This window comes from Botryllus schlosseri, chromosome 4 (genome assembly GCF_051294905.1).
Source record: "Botryllus schlosseri isolate E-star chromosome 4, Bs_hap1, whole genome shotgun sequence".
Lineage (NCBI taxonomy): Eukaryota > Metazoa > Chordata > Ascidiacea > Stolidobranchia > Styelidae > Botryllus > Botryllus schlosseri.
Window position 1 is genome coordinate 28,182,512 of NC_137239.1, and position 19,903 is coordinate 28,202,414.

General features: G+C 42.5%; 1 protein-coding gene across 1 annotated transcript in view; it reads left to right on the forward strand.

Annotated features, from left to right (window-relative positions):
* Positions 1 to 18,712, forward strand: part of LOC145437702 (uncharacterized) — a 42,781-nt gene extending 24,069 nt beyond the window's left edge. The window contains exons 5-9 of the mRNA XM_080314984.1: positions 9,142 to 9,444; positions 10,285 to 10,599; positions 11,060 to 11,590; positions 14,535 to 14,920; positions 15,721 to 18,712. Of these exons, the coding sequence (XP_080171110.1) occupies positions 9,142 to 9,444; positions 10,285 to 10,599; positions 11,060 to 11,590; positions 14,535 to 14,920; positions 15,721 to 16,296 (2,111 nt within the window). The 3' untranslated portion in view covers positions 16,297 to 18,712. The remainder of the gene's footprint in view (positions 1 to 9,141; positions 9,445 to 10,284; positions 10,600 to 11,059; positions 11,591 to 14,534; positions 14,921 to 15,720) is intronic.
* Positions 18,713 to 19,903: the final 1,191 nt, after the last annotated feature.

Sequence of the window (19,903 nt, forward strand, 5' to 3'; positions counted from 1 at the left end):
GGCTACTGGCTGGAATTGAACCAAATTTAGTGTGTAGGATTAAAATAGGTAACCTAACAATTTTATCAAGTAGCCAGTACAATTTGAGAAAATAGTCATTTTTGAACACCCCTTCTACAAACGGTTGCTGATATCAATTGTTCTTGCCTTGTTATTAAGAGTAAATTTTATCAACTCGAATTATAGTTGCGATACCTATTTCCCACTGTTGAAGGCTGTAAACCTACGTACAAAACATACCAAATGTGTAGTTTAAAGCCACGCAAGTTCGTGGTAATGACAGATCTGTGAATGTCGTGATATCGAGGGAATGAAAAAGGCATGGTAGAAAAATACCAAATAATCTTTAACATGATGCAGAACTGGCTTTATATCGTTTGTGGTCGCGTAAAAGCTACCGAAACCGTTTGCCTTTTTTCCTAGCGCATTTGTCGTGAATTTTTATGATTGATATTTTACCGTAAATATTTTGCGGTTTCTCAAATCCTTCCGTTCCCGCGTGTTTGCTCATTCCCCTGACAAGCCACCCTTAAACGCGTTACAGTCGCTACCGCGCCGACGCAGTTTACCTTCGGACACGCTACCGCGCTCATGTCAAAGTTGGCTGTGTTATCCGGTGAAATCAGACACTAGGCATACCGGTTTTGTTTGATCATCGGCCCTGCCTGAAATTCGATGATTCCTACGCAAACCCCCAAAAGCACGAAGCGCAAACATTGAAATAGGGGTGAATTTTAGGAAATGAGACTGGTAATGGGCGCTGCGATTCGCCCCGTGCGGAATCTGGTCTGCATCAGTGACACGTAGTTGTTCGCAGCACGTACGTCACGCCCAATCAGTAAAGAGATGAGAAATTGTCGCCCCGCTCGACAGAAAAAGGGCGCAAACATTTGATGCGTATACGGGATTAGTTTGTGATGTCGTTTCTGTACAGAAAGGTTTCAGGATTAACGGTCGTTCCCAGACAAAGCAACATCGAAAATAATTCCTCCCTCTTGAGGCGTCAGAGTAATGGCGCATTTTTTTTGTCGGCGTGTCAATTGTGCAACTTAGAAGGGTCGTAGCGGGGCCGTGGGGCAAATTAGTCAAAAGAATGAAAAAGAATTTAGTGCCCCTGTTCAGACTTGGACAATTAGATAATTCTAGTTGTTTGTACTTAAATTTTAAGATATTTTGTGGAATGTTTCTTTGCTCTAATTCTAATTCTAATCTAATTTCTGCTTTGCACTGCACGCTGCAGGGTGCCGCCATCAAAACAAAGCTAGGGTTGCATTTAAAACAAACGGTGTTTTACAAAACATGTTTTAAGCAGCGTTTTAAACAAAGGCCTTTAATAAAGTTGTGTTTTTTTTCAAGTTGTAAAATTATGCCGTAATTGTGTAAATACTTTTCAAAAACACGTCGTATGAGCCTACGGACAATTACCATCCGATTTAGCAGACGCATATCGATATGGGATGGTTGGAACACTCAATATAGTCGGTGCAACAGTTATAGTACGGATATTTCGTCAAAGGAGCTATATTTACCATCAATCCATTATGACGTACCAATTTTATTCGTGACGTCATGGCTTGAAAAAACGATAATTGTAATCTAATTTTGAGAAAAGTGTGTCGCTATAATTCAAAAATGAATATGTTAAGTAGAAATGTAGGTAGCTTAATATCATATCTAATGCCCGATCGACATCGGATTTTGCAGCCTTCCCCGATAACTAGTACTTTCACCGATTTATTCGGCCGATATTCAAAAGATGTAACATCTAGCTTGAGGCGCATTTCAAAAACTTGAGAGCATTCATTTGAACAGCATTACAGCCATCGCTATGGTTGGACGGACATGAATAAACTACATCTTATGTAATCTATAAGAACTAGATCAGTATTTCTATTGTAGAAGTAGGTTATAGTTCCCCGACTCGCCTATTGCTAAGCTGTGGTGTCACTAAAATTGAAAATATAGCCGATACGGATAATTGCTTGCAGATTAGCGTATGGGTTCGCCAGCTCAGCAAAGGTTGAGAACATCTGGTTAACAGTATGCAGCCGTGTAGACCGGCGCTTAAAGAATTCATCGGGTATTAAAACGCCCAGAAGCTGCATTTTTCGACTTCAAGTTGAACGAGAAACGTAAACCTATCCGCGGTACGGAGGCCGGAAAGGTAAACACGATTTCTACCGAGATCCCACGAAGCCCCCTAAACCGAATTCCGCGTTTGTATTTTGTAAACTGAGGCTGAAAAGATTCTGATCACACTCGCCGTGACCCAAGCGGGTTAAACCTAGCGAGGCACTGTTTTCACGAACAATATCATTCCGGAACAGATGATTTATAGGTTCGGAACGAACGTACGAACATCGAAGTCATATCTCTCAATCACAATACAGTCGGTTGACTATAGCGTGTGTTCCCCAACCACTGGGCCGCGAAGCATTTCTAAACGTTACAGTTTTCTATTCAATATATCATTGAGGGCTGATTCTGGCTGTTATGGAATGCCAACAATCTTCTAACTGATACTACTATTTCAATTTTGTAGGTATAAATAAAAAACAACTTTTGAGAAATACCAACGATATTACGTGTGGCGGTTGGTCGGAAATCAGTGATTACAATCGAGTCATCAAAAAATCGTGACTCGAGTCAGTGCAACCCTAAATATCCACCTGTGCCACAAATTATTCACGCCGTGTAGGGGCGTGACATCACGGACTTTTTTTATGACGGTGGTAATTTTCCGCGTCTCGGCCTCTTCTGACATCCCAGGAACGGAGCGAATTCAGAAATTTTTACAAAAACCAAACGTAACGAGCTGGATTATGTACACGAAACGGGGTATCAGTATCGCCCTCTCATAACGGGAGATGAAAGCAACCCGCTTTGAAACTGAATTAGGAACTAATTATGATGGATGATCGCGTATTTTGCAATACCTCGCCGAAGATCCCATTTTAATATCAATTTCCATCACTGTATCGCACTGTTTTCGCAAGGGATTTCGTAAAATCACGATGCCCCATGTCAACCGCGGTCTAGTATCAAGTTTTAACGACTCGTAATGAGATAGACGTTCAATAATCCTTCGCGAATGTGATCTTTGCTAAATCCCGTCAATTCAACCTATACGGGTTGCCTGGATGGATTCAGATAAGAAAGATATCGATGTTTTAAAGGACGGTTGTACCGTGTTGCAGGAACTACTCTATGTCTTATCTCGTTCTTTAAGCATCAAAGTACTGCATATCAATTATTATCAATGATAAGAGGCTATGAGGACGAGATGCGGTCAAAGCAGTACTCAAGTAGGATTAATGCTGCAAAACTCTACTGAATTACATGCAGAATTAGCAATTTCAAAGACATGTCCACAAACTACTTTGAGTAAAGTAGAGAAAATGCAAGACGCATGTTCGCTACCAAAACAAAAAGACCAATCACACTGCAAATTGCAGCGATTTTTCGAACATCTAGATCAAGTTACCATGATACAGGGTTGATATCTTTTGCCCAGTTCGCATCACAAATCCACTAATATTAGAGGTGCGAGAACATCCCAAGGCTACTTCATGCTTTACAAAATCCGAAGCGTGAAAGTAAGTAGCTTTGCCTAAAAACTATTAATATAGAATTTGAAGTTGGTCGTGTTTTAGTTTGTGCCGGATTTTTAGAGTTCGTCGGTTCTAGCTAGTTATGAATTTTGAAAAGTGAGTTATTTCTAGTTGTGTATTTTCAAAAGTGAATAGTTCTACTTTCAAGTTTTTATATGTCAGTAGTCGTGTATTTGGAAGAGCGAGTAGTTCTAGTTGCGAGTTTTGAAAAGTGAGTAGTTCTAGTTGTAGTTTTAGTTGCGAGTTTCGAAAACTGAGCAGTTCTAGTTCTATTTGTGAGTTTTGTAAAGCGATTAGTTCTAGTACTAGTTGTGAGTTTTGAAATGCGAGTAGTTCAAGTTCTGGTAGCGAGTTTGAAAAAGTGAGTAGTTCTAGACCTAGTTTTAGTTGCTAGTTTTGAAAACTGAGCAGTTCTAGTTCTAATTGTGAGTTTTGGAAGCGATTAGTTCTAGTTCCAGATGTGAGTTTCGAAAAGCGAGTAATTCTAGTTGCGCATTTTCCAAACCCAGCAGTGTGGTTGTACACTTTTTGCCATAGCTTCATTTTCCCCGGGCATATTACGTAAACCATATGCGTCGTAGTCTGGATCACTTCAATGCGCCTGCGTGTTATTTTTGAGCGAAAATTCGCTCCGGGATTAAAGTCGGTAATATTAAAATGTGTATTAACGACAGGAAAGGCTTACGCGCCGGGGTGTACGGATTACCGCTTTCCTTTCGAGTACAGCGCGGCGCCGACGCGACCGGGTTAGGATTACAAGCAATGGCTGGACAATGTTCAATTATGGCGCGTTGCTTTCATCACAATGCGCCCGCTTCAATTATGGGATTGTGGGGCTATTTAGGAGGCTCAATCTATAGACACAGCACAGGCGGGGCCGTGCTAGTGGGCACGATTTGCAGGAAATAATACGTTGAGTCCTGGATCTCGTTCCGCTTGGTGGAAGATTTTAGGTTCTTGGCGGTAAAGTATCTTGGATCAAACTATGATTACAGCGTAATGTCAGAAACAAGGAAATACGTCACGATACTACGTCGATCACAACTACGTTAGTAAAGAATTTAACAACTAGATAATTCCAGTAGACTAATTAGGACGAAACGCCTGTAATCCAATTCTGATATAATTTGTGAAGTGTTACAATGGTCTCTTTTTACTTCTAGTCTAATCTGAGTAAGTTATACAACTAGGATTCTCTTGTTCTTCAAGTCTGCATGTGTGTGTACGGGGCCTACGATAAGTTATCGTAGGCCCCGGTGTGTATCTGTACAGTAAAAGTGTGAATACCCATACAGTAGTAGCCTAAACAGTGCGTTCGCATGGAGAACCTGCGAGATATCAGCATGAATCTGTCTATTTAGTTTGTTCCCCGGAGATACCACCGGCTCACTATTCGCAGAATTACGAGACTAAAAGGGGGTCGGGTCGCGATGCCAGTGCCATTTCCCCGCCATGCATATCGCGCAAAACATGATCTCAAGGCGACAGGTGCTGGTTCACGTTATTCCCACCAGTTTGCCGTGCGTTAGCCGGTATTTTTGTAGACTACGACAACAACCCGTCGCATTTCCTTGCCTTATCGCTTCGCTAAAAGCACCAAGCTTTACCAAGGTGTTTTGCGGGGGAAAATACTGTAAGATGAGACTCCCGGCTTACGCAATGGGCATGTAACGTTGATCTTTGTGATCTACGATAACGTTAGCGCTGCGCTGATTGAAACGCCATTGTTTACGTGATAGGAGGTTGCCTGAAGCGTGACGTTGTAAAGTGGAAACAGCACTGCTGCTGATACGACAAAACTAAAATGAGTCGGTGCTTTGGGAGTGTAGCAGTGTGAAGCTGCGTTGTGGCTTGTGATTCTTACTCAATTGCACGTTCATACTGTGTGCCTGTAGGAAATGACCAGAGATGGGGCTAGTTGCCGTGGTACGGGGATATTTCGCGCGGTTCCTACGACAATTTCACTCGAAAAAGTGTGCCAGCGTATCCCACAACTGCTCCCTACTTTGCAAAATGTAACGGGATAATTAGAACAAAACTAGAACCAGAACTACTCACTTTCCGAAACTCGCAACTAGAACTACAACTACTCACTTTTCAATCAAAATTGTCAACTAGAACTAGTACTAATCACTTTTGAAATCTTGTAACCAGAACTACTCCTTTTTCAAAACTCACTAGAACTAGAACTACTCGCTGTTCAAAATGTCCAGCTAGAAATAGAAGTACTCGCTTTCCAAAACTCGCACCTAGAACTAGAACTACTCATATTTCAAAACTATCAACTAGAACTCGAACTAATCTATTTTGCATCTTGTAACTGGAACTACTCACTTTTAAAAACTCGCATGTCACAACTAGCAACTAGAACACATGGTTATTATTTAATGCCTTTTGCGATAAAACAACGGCGACCGGTTGAAATCATCCTTGACTGCGCCGCTATCAAAGCGCGTTATTTACGATACGGCTTTGGATGTTGACCCGCGCGGTGTCGGGTTTAAGGCGGGGTCGTGAGAGCGCGGAGAAAGCGTTTCAGGTCGCATGGAATCGTGCGAGGCTCGGCGTTGAAACGCGATTCCGGGCCAGGCCATGCGCGACCAGCGAAAGGAAATGGCGCTTTCACTGGCGATTGAAGTTTGCGTCTTGTTTTACAATACTGGTGGCATGGATAGCCTTGCGTGTAGTTGGTGTTATGGTGTTGCAATCGTGAACGCCTGTGGTGCTGAACTTGGACAATTGCATAATTCTGGTTGTCTAATTAGAGCCAAATACCGGTAATATAATTGTAATTTTTAAAATGTTTATGCGGTTTAATTGTGATTATAATATAATTTCTGGCTTTCCTCAAAATGCTACAAGAGAGCCGTATAGTGCGAAACGATTCAATCTTGCTGATACAGACATTATTTGTCTTTATCGTGTCCCGATATCGTAAACGAAGCAGCAATCGCAGATTCTCAATACGCGTCTCACCGACAAGGGGTTAAAACGCGTCGTGTTTCCGGTAACGGGTTAAGCCGCTAAGTATCGACATCAGAGGACGCGCCGCGCGAAAGTCGCGCTTGTTTCAGACCCGTCGCTGGGCTAGAGAAACCGAAATATCTCCTCAATTATACATGAGCTATCGCGCGCGAAATTGTTTGAAGGCGGCCGATCGGCTAAGTCGCGAATGCATCATTCTCCCGGTGTCGTTTGATACGCGATATTGCGCGGATCAACAGCGGGGCTGGGCAAAATCTAGCATCTGATAATTTGGTTCCGAATACGCTTTTGGGCTTCGAGACGAGTATTAGAGCATCACTCACATTTCGGTCTAATTAGTCTTATGGCTAAAGAAATTGCAATATTAAATGCTATTTTTTCAAACCTATGGTTTTTTTTATTCCAATATCTTCGCTTGTTCCGCTTGGAATTGAGCCAAATTTGTTGGGTATCGCTTTTCAGACAAATTAACAATATCCTGGGGTTGACAGTCAAATGTAAATTTTTCTAACTGTAATAGCTTCGCTTCTACGCGTTAGAATTGAGCCAGATCTGGTGTTCTGCATTTTTTATATCCAATCCTGCAATTTTAAGGAATATCCAGTAAAATGCGAAGAAAAGAAGTTACTTTCTAACATGCCTACTGGAGGTACAGGTCAGCCATTTTTACACAACGTTTGAAAGCGGCCTGAACCTTTGAACCGTGCGTAGACGGGTGGTTTCTCGACAGTCAATAATTGCGCTGGCCGGCTGCATTACCTTTCCCCGTGACCTTGCTCTTTCATGCCGGCGGGTAACATTGCGTGGTTGAAACGGGAGAAGACATCACGCTTTTGCGCGGTAATTAGGTTAGGAAGTGTTTGGATCTGCTTTTCCGATATTGGGTGTTGTTTGACTGCGATTAGCGTGCTTCAATCACGGCTGTTGCAGTGACTCGGTTTTTACGAGAATCGTGTCTTGAATTGGCTTGCGTTTATAGTTTGTGTTTGTTTGTGTGTAGCTATATAATTCCTTAATGCGTTCTAGAACTACAACTACTCAGTACTCATTTTTCAATATGCACATCTAGAACTAGTACTCACTTTACTAAATCTAGCCTAATACGGACAAAACCTTGTACTGTAGATTAGTAGATAGATACCTTTCTAATTTCAATACGTCAAACTCTGCAATTGAGCGTACGTCACGAAGAACGGCGTGTATAGGCTATTTCTATATCGGCCGTTCCGTTTTAATCAGTGTATCGATCAAAAACGGATATTTTGACTTGTCAGCAAAACGCACCGTCGACATGCACTATTTCACCGCTTTCTATCCACAGCGGATGTGGTTTAGTGATCGGTTTCGTGATGATAAAAGTCATGCAGCGCATTTAATGTAAGGCATGAGACGTTTTCGTAGCCCGCCTACGAGTTGAAAAGGTAGAATATTTACGGCTTTTATTAATCAGATTAGAGTTTGAATGATCACTCCTAAACTCCAAACATACTTTGAAATCGCTACTTCTATAGCTGTGCTTGTAGTAGATATATACGGCGTTACATATGTAATTTGTATGCGTCTTGGGGTGCGTTGATATATGCGCGTATCCGCGCTGCGTTCATATCAGCCTCGATTGATCTTCACGATTGCGCGTCTGGACTCTGGATGTTATGATAACCTTGCCAAGTTTTCGGCTTTCTATCTCGCAACGGATTATTGTTTTGATTGGTATAATGTGCGCGGATTAAGCGCACGATAAGCGAGGGCACTTTGGGTCTATCTGTTTGCATCAAACGATTTGTTCTCGTGCCCTGTTCAACGTGACCTTTCTGTAGGTTTGCAAACTGTGTTTGTTCTCCCGGCAAAGCCCGGGATTTCGAAAAGTTCAACCTCGTTAGAAACGGTTATTCAACGCCCGGTTTCTGTGAATACGTTATGGTGTGGGGCGAAGCAGTTAATGTTTAGCGAGAAACGATTACGAATGTTATTCTCGTGGGATAGCTTATGTTATGCTGCGACTCCGTGCACAAACACACGGACAAACTAATGGATTTTCAAAATGCGCAGCTATAACTAGAACTACTCACTTTTCACAACCTGCAACTTGAATAAGAACTAGAACTACTCAATTTTCAAAACTAGCGACTAGAGCAAGAACTAAAACTACTCACTTTTCAAAATCCGCAAATGGGACTAGAACTAGAACTACCGGTACTCAGTTTTCAAAATCTGCAACTAGAACTAAAACTACTCACTTTTCTAAATCCGCAATTAGAACTAGCGCTACTCACTTTTTAAAATCTGCAACTAAAACTAGCACCACTAACTTTTCAAAATCCGCAACTGGAACTGGAACTACTCACATTTTTAAATATGAAGCTTGAACTAGAACTACTCACTTTTCAAAATCAACAACTAGAATTAATCATAAAAAAACGGCTGACCGTCAGCTAACTATGGATTGGTATTGTGTACAAATCTGGGCAAACATAATAAACAAAACAAAATTATTTATATTTTACTGTTTTCATTCGCGTTTACAAATGCACCCGCTCTGTTCCAGGCCACGCATGTTACTGCGGAAACGAAGGTTACGATCGCTACGGAAAAGCCGCGTACCGGGGCACGCACTGCCACGACAAATGCTTCGGCATCAAGACGCAGCCGTGCGGCGGGGACGGCTACATGGACGTGTACAAGACCGAGCTGGGCACTTGCGGGACCGAGAAGCCCCTGCGCAGCGCGGCCGGGGCGATTTACTCCCCGGGTTACCCCGATTTCCCGGGCAGTTCGGACATGATGACCACGATGGAAGCCACCGAGTCTATGCTTAGAAAGCAGAAAGACAGGCTGCATGCTGATGATGGTAACTTGATCACTGTTTGTACAGTAGTAATTGTTTAGATCTCGTGACGTACCTGATTTACCGCCGGCATTTCGTTGATGTAGCCAGGAACGATTCGCTTCTACTTTTTTGAGTACTCAAACTAGGTTTTCCTTATAAGCACTACCAACTCAAGCAAATATCTTTCTAGATTACTTCTACTTCATAGTTTTCTGTTTTTGGAAAAGCTAGGCCTATAATAGTCAGTTTTTCACTTGATTGGAAATAAGACCCGTGGAGCAAATTCACTCCATGGAACCAGCGTCCGGACAACTGGGAAATCCTGAGCTTTTGAATTAGAATTGCTGAATTCGCAAACACTTGGAAATGTAATTGAAATCCGAGCGAGAAAAAAAACGACAAAAGAATCGCAGCTCCACAATTTTGCGAATTAGATTAGAATTAGCTATACATTTTTTTTTTCCAAATTACATATGTCTTAAAATTATAGCTAGACATGTTTTCCAAATAAGACTAGAATTACTGAATTCGCGAAAATTTGGAAATTGTACAGCAAGCTTTGCTCGTTTCGTACCATACAGTCTCCTGTAGCGTTTTCAGGAAAACCAGAAATTAGCTTAGAATAAAAATGAGACCATAAAAACAGCACGGATTAAATTTGAGTGAGATTACCGGCTGTTCGTATTTGTTACTCTGATGGGGCAACTCGAATTAACTACTTGTCCGTGTCTATACTTGGGTAAGCTGTGCGAGTAGGCTAAACGCGCTTGAGTACATTCACTTCATTTCTGACTGCCGCTTTGCATAGAAAATGTATATTGCTTCACAGAAGAATAAATCATTCGTTTTCTGTTATCACAGATCCCGTATCGGATAAGACCCCTACCGAATTAGCGAAAAAGCCCAAAGTCTCGTGCGCCTGGGACGTGCACATCGGCCACGCCACCAAAATCAACACAATCGTCCGGAAAATCGACACGAGGCGCAAGCTGGGCGGTGTTATCGAAATCGAAGCCGGCGAAGGGTCGAGCTTGTCTCTGACGACGCCGGACGGTTCGGTTGTGACGTCACAGATCATGTGGATCGTCAATTCGTCCAAGGCTAGGAACGAATTGGAAGCGATCGTGCCGCCGGCTGGCGCTTTGAATCAGTCCGCGACAGTTTCCGGTCATTCGAGTGAGTGTTGAATGTTGGATTGTTATGGATTTTCACCATATCGTACGATGGAAATCAGGGAAACTGGATCTCTGGTACAAAATTATGCTTTTACACCCATTCTAAAGGGGGAAACGAGTGAAATGCACCATTTCTTATGGCGATCAATCCCAGGGGTGTTGTGCGTTCAGTTCTCGTGTGCAGCCCTACAAATGCGCACAAAAATGGTGCACGCAAACACCACCCACTTTACTCCCCTGGGATGTATATCAGTACCAGAAAGAGGGGATGGCCTGATTTCGGTCGTTTTTTCCTGGTTTGACTCCAAATGGATCGGTTCGGCTTCAGTTCTTCTTAAAACATGAGTTTCGAGTTGATACCGTATCAGATTCCTATCAGGCCCGATGTCACCTCTGGTGCTGTACACTGTCACACACGCTATGCTCTAACACCGTAAGTTAATGTGTGTAATGTTTTACAGGACACGCGTCCAAATGGTCGCACACATACGGAGCGGTACAATGGCCGCGTTATCCTCTCCCTTCGAGAAGCATAGAACCAGTCTTGTCCGTACAAGGCCACCGGTTTTCCGCGCGTTTCATCCGATCCCAGGACCTAATAGGAGCCCTGAAGAACGCGTACGCGTTCGCGAAGCAAAGATCGCGCCGCCGACGCAAATCCGCCGAATGGAGCCGCTTCGTTATAGAGTACGAAGCCGTTTTCCCCGAAGGTTACGTGTATCAAGCTGAGACCCTCTACACGGAGCAGAGCGAAGCCGAGCGGAGCGACGCGTCGCAAAACGAGAGAGAGCAAGAAGATAAGAAGGCGGAGAGCGAGAGAGCGGACGTGCTGCAGAACGCGCGTATCACGATCTCGCGAGAGGACGCGCTCGCGATTCAGCGCGCGGTGTCGGGCGAGGCAGGCGTCGCGCGCGCGGACGGAGGGAGTCCCCCGCTTAAAATCGATGTCTACGTGGAGAGCGTGGAGTCGGAAAAGGCAGAGAACGACAAAGGTGAGCGGACTAGATAATTCTTGTTGCCTAATACGCATCAAAACTACTTAAGTGGACGTGAAAATGATATTCGTGAGAAGTACTCGATTAAGTAAGTGCAAAAAGTGAGTCTTTGCGACTAAAACTCGAAACAACTCAAAACTTAAAATTCAATATTGCAATCGAATTCTGTGAAAAATTACATCCACAGAATTTAGAATCTGCAAATATAATAAGGAGAACTTCATGACGAATACCGGTGCATTTGAGCACTTCAAGTCAAATCGCCGAATTGTGCCTGGAGTGGAATAAATTTCGCAATATTGCTTATCGAAAGGGTGATTTTTATTCAATTTTAGTGCCTAAATGACCAATTTTAAACTATATGAGTACATGGTGTCAGGGTGTGGGAGTATATACAGGTGTTGGGAACCCGCTGCAAAATAAGCGAAGTGTCAACACCCGCAATGGCGTTAATGTACTGCCTACTGTAAGCCGTCGCCCAAATTTCCGACCAAAAAGTAGCAAATACCACAAAAATCCCGATGAATCGTAGCTGACGTCATAATTGAGTGCAAATTACGCGCCAGTCATCGCTAATGAGATGTGTCGGATTATTATTCATGCAGGGTATACCTTCTAACTTCAACATCAACACTTATCCAGTTAGTAGTTGTACAATGTACATACCTCGTCGATGCTGTGATACGCGCGCGCGCGCCACCATCGCAAAATCCAATTTGCGGCTATTTACAAAGCACTCATTTGCTTTTAGACGGTCGGTCAAAAATGCGCGAAATCTTCTTATTTCGCCCGTTTCTAATAGCGTATCTAATAATACGCATGGTACGGTCCACCCTAATCCTATTATAATGCCGCGGAGGGTTTGGGTCGGGGTTTTGGGCCGCGCGACTGTAAATCGAAATCCCGGCGAGATAACTTGACCTTCGTGATTGACCGATAAGGGTCGGATGCATTATGTGGAATTATACTCGGGGTTGGTTTATATTGTGAGTGTATTGTTGGCACGCTCTGATCAGTACGTCTCAAGGGAGTTGGTTGTTGGTTTTGCCACTCTATGATTTTAGACTAATTCCGATTATATTTGACGATTTTTTTTAGGCAAAACTGCTTAATTTGAGTCACTTTTCTGTGTGAAATATGAAATCGTCATAAGAACGCAGTAACTGACACTTGAAATTTCGTAATATATTGAATATGTTTGAATATATGTTATATTGTATATCGAAGTTCCGTGCCTTCAAGAAGCTCTTAAACTGCTATACCTCCACTCCTGCTTGAGTGCCTACGATGTCTGCTTGACCGCATCGGCCAACACAGTATATCTCTATCCCAAAGCGGGCACAAGTTTCAAGGACTGTTTTATGAGCATTAATATACAATCGAATATATATTCGTATTGAAATAAACTCGAATATTTTCGGTTGACACTCGCCAGGGGTAATCGTCAGCAACTAGCAGAGAATTGGAAAGAACATTGTATCGAATTCGAGTGTCCGCCGACCATATTCGGGTTTAATATTGAAGTTATGCACCTCCAAGTGGCATTGATATGAGTTGCGTTGCGGACTATCGTCGAAACCTAGCCCTGTACGAAAACGATGTCACATTAATCAGCACAAATACATTGGTTTACTTTTACTGTGACGACACAGGCAGATGTACAAACATTTTCGCAATATATGTACTATATACGCTTCCCAAAATACCAGATATTCGCGTAACTCATAAACGCGTGTTATCTGACCATGCGTAGCCCTCTTAAGCAGTGTTCTGGGAAACGGCGCGTATTTAATCCTCCGACATTCGACTCTCTGTAAACGCGCGATAAAGCTTTCGGTTTGATTGTCATGTTTCGAATGCCGGCCGCTTGTTGATAAATTTCCGATAGCCATCAAAGGGTGGCGTACGTGAATTTTCTATCTTTCCGGATTGGAAATGGTAGGCGTTATCTGCGGTTCTGACAGCGCGGAAAGGCAATGAAAAGCAGACAGCTGTTACGCTCACTATCCAGACTTTATGATAATATGGCTTAAACCTATTAAAGCAGCCTAACCATGTAAAAGATACCCCCGTGAAATGCTAGCGTCTGTGAAAGTCATCAGTGACGAAGTCGAAGTATGTATACTTTTTCCGAGCAATCAAGTTGATTGTGGATATTCGCGTTACATACTCTTGTTATGTCTTTAGGATTGCTTTGATTTGTACAGTTTTTAAGCTGAACCAGTTACTTTTGAGACTTTTGATTTTATGTAGTAAAAAGTAGTTTTGTGTTGAGTTTGTACCAATTTTACGAGCCAAGTTGTGGTAAGAACCGCGCGAAATATCCCTCCATCACAGTGACTGAATATGTTTTCTTAAATTGGGACTATCTTTTGTCATTTTGCTTCAGTCGCGATGAGTTGGATAGCTAGAAAATTTCAGGTGTTTCCAAATTAGATTAGAATTTGAATTTCCGACCTTGGAAGAAATACAACTAAAGTAAGTTCACTTCATATCAAATTTGAGCCCATTCTCGTAAGCATGAGAGTGGCAGATATCTGTTCAGAAATATTAGCTCGCTTCGCACGATGCAGCTCTCCTGTAGCGTTTTCAGGAAAACCAGAAGATAATTGAATTGAAATTTGCGCGTAGAAAGAAACATTTCACAAATTAGTTTAGAATCATTCAGTTATAAATGTCTGGCGAATGTACGTCATACAATTTCGGTGAACCGCATTTTCGAAACTGCTCCAGACTTCAGAGTACTTGTCAGAACTTTTATTGTTCGACCCCCACTCGAAGTTTGGTGTGCAACGTTTTTTCTAGCCGACCTAACAATTTTAGCTAATAGCCGCAAAAATCTGGAAAAAGAAGCTGTTTTTGAATAACCCTAGTGCTCAGCCCTTCTTACAATGTCTGCGCATAATAACAATGTAACAACTCAATTCGTTTGCAATTCCAGATACAACCACACAATCGCTTCTGTTCGTCGTGATCGCCACAACGACCTCGATTCTGATCCTGTTTGCGGTACTGCTTCTCTACCGGCGCCGGTTTTTCCACAAGAAACCCGGCAAACCCGGCAAGGGCCACGACTACACCCGCGCTCTGGTCGTCAGCTGCCCTCGAGACGGCGACACCGAAAAATCCGCCTCGAACTCGAACTTGTCTTCGAGCTCCACCGCGGATTCGGTTCTGCTGACCGATTCGGAATCGAGGTATTCGCCGCGCGGGGCGCGAAAAGCGGACGAAGCCCGGGAGACGACGCTGGACGACGTGATAAAGTTTTTGAAGAGTCAGCCCGGGTTGATACAGTCGCACCCGGCCGTGGATATTGACCATAAACAGGTAGATATTTGATATGTAAAGTTAAGCCGTTTCTGTGAAAGCTACAGAAGGTTTTCAGTATCGTATAGCTTCTACATTTTAGGAGGATTTAGGTTGATTTCGCCCACTTTAATTACCGACTCTTGTGGTTATGTTTTAAACTACTTCAACTTGACGTTTTTTAGGCAAAAGTACTTACTTTTCAATTTTCAGATCTTCCTGTAGAGTAGAGATTAGTTCAGGGATTTATTTCACACAGTTTACGAGTGAAATTGTAATAAGAATCGCGTGAAATTGCCGCAATGTCTGTGTATCTGGATTTATTTTCGTAAATTATACCAATTTCTAGTTTCCATTATTAGTCATTTTACGTAAATCGCGAAAAAAGTAGCCAATTTCGATCAACCGCTAATAAATTATGCTAACTACAACTCGTCCAAATCTAGGATTTGAAACTACTGCGAGAATAGTTTTCTACTCAAAATTTCACAACTAAATTTACCCCGCTCCAAATTTGAAAACTGGCTTTGAAAGCAAAATTTTCCCGAAATTTCAAAAGTAACTTTGAAAAGTGTATTTTACCCAAAATTTCACTGCCAGATTTTACCCAAAATTTCAAAACTAACTTTCAAAACTGTATTTTACTTAAAAATTTACAACTCAATACCATCCCTAATTTCAAAGCTTCATTTCACCCAAAATTTCAAAACCGAATTTCGCTCCAAATTTCAAAACTAACTTTGCCGAAAATTGATTTCACCCCGAACTTCAAAACTATATCATACTCAAAATTTCAAACTAAATATCACTTTACTTTACAGCCGCCCGGACACCACCATCACGGGATGACTCCCGACTCGCGCCACGACGACTTCGCCCCCCTCCCGGGCCCGTGCGCGCACTGCTGCGGCTGCCCCGACGAGAACCGCGCCCACCGCCACGGCGACTCGTGCCGCGCGCACCAGACCAGAGGCCCCGGCCGGCCCAAAAACCCACGTGGACTCTCCATACGCCCCACAAAGCAAGCTCAGCTGCCATCCCTAGCGCCGCCCTTGTCGCCAATAAGCGAAGTGTCTTCCGTGAGTTCGGCCAATTCTCAGACTTCGCTTTTGAAGCAGAAGGCGTCTCACAAGCAATCTAAGAGAGACGACGCCAAATTTTCGGAACTCGCGACTTCGCAGAGTGATTCTGAACCCGCGTCTGGTAGAATCAGAGGCCAAGAATTACAGAAACCCAGTTTTTTAGACAGAAAAGGTGGCAAAACGCTAGGACATCCCCTAGTTGCTTGCTACGACAGCGGTTACGCTACCTCTAACTATGAAGACGATGAAAACGCGTCTATTATGAACAGTGAAGTCCCAGTCAGGCTTAACACTAACGAAATCGCGGATTCTTGAGATTATTTTAATGTGATTGCGATTCGAAATTCCCGGAAACCACCGGAAGTGGGCTTTGTGACGTCATCACGACGGACCCATCGGTTAAGCGCCACGGGACAGAACAGACGGACAGACATACGAGCTGGTATCGCTCAATTATCCTGGCTGATTATGAGCTCAAATCTCTGTCGAGTGTAAAGATACATAGTCCGGGTTTTACCGGATATTGTCGCGCGAAACCGGTCTGTAGATCCGCTAAAAACACGAACCCGGGTCTGCTGTGATTTTGTCTTGTTTTTGTGCGAGGTGCCGATTCCTGACCTCTCCCTTACCCGATTCCTGGCTAGATTATATAATACTGAAAGTAGAGTGTTCAATTTCGAATTGATTTGTTCGAGTAACGATAATATATGCATTCACAGTGAGAGTAGTATTTTATCAACGAATAATATAGTTTGGATATTGTGCTATCAATATTCACTGGGGTTGTTCCAAAAAAACTTTTCATATTATTGCGGTAATTAGCTAAAATTGTTGGGTTGGCTAAAAAAATACGCGGCACACCAAATTTGGCTCGTCTCCGACACGTAGAAGTGAAGCTATCAGAGTTTGAAAATTTTCAATTTATTGTAAAAATTTTGAAAATAATTTTTTCAAATTTTTCTGTCCGCTCCATGGAATTGTCAAGTAATCTAATAAAACGATACACATCAAATTTGGCTCAATTCCAACCGGTAGAAGCGAAGTTATTGGTGTTGAAAGTCATGGATGCGAAAAAAATAGTATTTACTATGGGTAATCGTAGAATTATTAATGAAAACTCGAATAAATTCACCTCTGCGGGCTGGAATTGAGTCAAATTTGTTTTGCATCGTATTTGTGGCCGACTTAACAATTCTATGGATTAATTTATTTTATAATAAATTTATAATGTTCAAACTCAAATAGCTTCACGTCTACACGTTGGAATTAGCGGAATTTGGTGTGCAACGTGTTTCTTTTTGAGCCAACCTAACAATTTTGCCTGGATAACCGCCAAAATCTGAAATAAAGGGTGTTTTTGAACAACCCTATTACTCTAATATCAACGGAACGATATTTATCTCGAGTATTATTCGCAACGGTTACAAAGAGCTCCGAAATAGTCATGGTGAAGAGATACGAGATTATATTGGATGATGTACACGGCAACCTTTTCCTTGTGGACGCAAAAAGATTCGTGTTTAAGAATTGTAAAGTCATTATTACTATTCGAAATCGGTGTTTTCATGATACATCGCGGAGCTGCTGAAGGCTTTTACGCTGGCCTACAGCCGAATCTATGTCTAGAAAGATCTTGTGTACTATTCATTTTTGGATTCCGTTGACCCTTGGCAATGTTCGTCCGTCAAGCGATAATTCATGATGAAGTCGCTATCGTATATTGCAAGTGCAGCCATACACATCGCCGTGGCCTGGTGTTCAAAAGAAAATGTCAAAAATTTCAAATTTTAGAGTAATTCCTTCTCGACTGGGACATATATGCTTGCTACAACTTGGATTCGTTAAATTTGGTGAAAAATATTTACCCTAGCGATCCGGCTAGACGACATGCTACTTGATAGGTTGGCCGACGCTAAAATAAACTCTATTGCGGCCATGGGTGGTAAGTATACGCATATACCTCGCAGCGGGAAGCCCCCGCCGCAAATAATAGTGTGCGTACGTGACAAAATTTGTCACGTGCAGCATACAATTGAATAGCATATTGATATTTATATTTTGGGAGTAATACGATTGTCAATATACAATGTTTTTTCAATTTTCTACCATGTTGACCTATATGGCGAGTGTCAGCCGAACATATTCGCTTTTATTTCAATATGAATTTGAATATATTATTCAATTGTATATTAAAGCTCTGTGCATCCAAGAATCTCTACAAAGACCGCTGTCGTGTTTTCCTGATGTCAGCGCTATCCGTAAATATGTTATCACGAAATTGGCTTATAACACTCCCGGGGTGGGTCACGGTCGGGTACCAATGCAGTGCAGTCACGACAATGTGACGGAACCTGACAAAGTCTCGGTGTTTGCTGGCGTGCGAATTGTTTTATTTATCTCATTTGTTTTAATCCGAAGATTTTCGAGCACTTTTGTGTCGTGTGCAGACTCGCAATGATAGTTTTATAGATCTCAGCGATTGAGCTTGTTCTGATTTTGGGGTCGGTGCCGCGACCTCATTATTGCGCCTTTACGACGCGATGTATAGATACATTTTGTGTTTATTCTTATGTTTTTCTCATCCTGGACTTTTCGCGAGTCGGATGTTTTGGTGTTATTGCGCGTTTTTCTTCCTTTTTTGATTTTTTGATTGTTCTTTTCTTGATAACGTGTATAACATATTCACTTCACTCTGTTTTTGGAAGCACAAAATACATGATGCCCGAGAAAACGTGTTTTGTGCCGCATGGACTGCTAGGGCCAGATATGTAGAAACTAGCTATCTAGTCAACTGGTTTTTTAGTGGTTCTAGTTGTAGTTGCGAATTTTGAAAAGAGTAGTTTTATTTTTAGTTCTTGTTGCGGATTTTGAAAAGTGAGCAGTTCTAGTTGCGTATGACCATTCAGACGTAGAACAATGCAAACACGTGTGTAGTTTGGCGCGAATCGTGAAACCGCTGCTCTGGTGTATCATGTTCTTGCAGCCATTGCTAGGTCAGAGTCTTCGTTAAGCTGATGCAGAAATTCATGAGGTAGCCTAAGATTAGGCCCAGAAACATGTTCAATTTTACTTAAAATTCAAGCTGTATGCGGTGACGACTTACGAGCGACTCGCTAAGTACGAGCTGAATCGCTAACCCGCGCAATTCGTAAGATCATTCGTTTTCGATTCATTCATTTTGTGGATGGCCACTGGCCAGGTATTTCTGTTGCAAGGTGTTTTCGTGCGGCGCATTGTCCTCGTAGTAAGCTACGTCTGGTAGTAGTGGGAAATGAGCAAGATAGCTCGACAAGGTGCTTGGTCCTACTCCAAAAGCTTCATCTCTGGATATTGTCGAAAAGAAGAATATTATTTGAGTTGGCGCGGTCGATAAATCCACGGCCTTCGGCACGAAATTAGCCTATGTTTATCTGGGCAAGTCAATTTTACGTCGACTCAGCACCCAGCAGACACTACCGTAAAATCACATGAATACCATCATAAACATATTTAATTACGATCAAAACCCTCAAAACGTCTCTCTCTGGCACAGGGGTGGCTAACCTGTGGCCGTACAAGGAAATTTGTGCGGCCGTGCACAGTGGACACGTAATTCAATTGGTATGTGTTGGCGGCCGTCGACATGAAAGTTGAATTTACGAACTGACTTCTGATTTTTCGAGATATTTTAGGGGAGATGTGGTACCCATGGATCAAAAATTGCAAAATGATCTCTGACCCTCAAATCTTCAGCCGAGAATAGCGGATCTTTTGCTGTCTCAACACTTCGATACAAGCTCTACCTATCGCGCACATTTACATGAATATCCGCCTTTTCAAAAAATATTTATAAACGTTTAAAATTTGTTGCTCGAACGTGTCATTGGTCCCCACCCGGTGGGTCCAAAGGCACACGACCATGGGACCTATGAGACATAAGCTC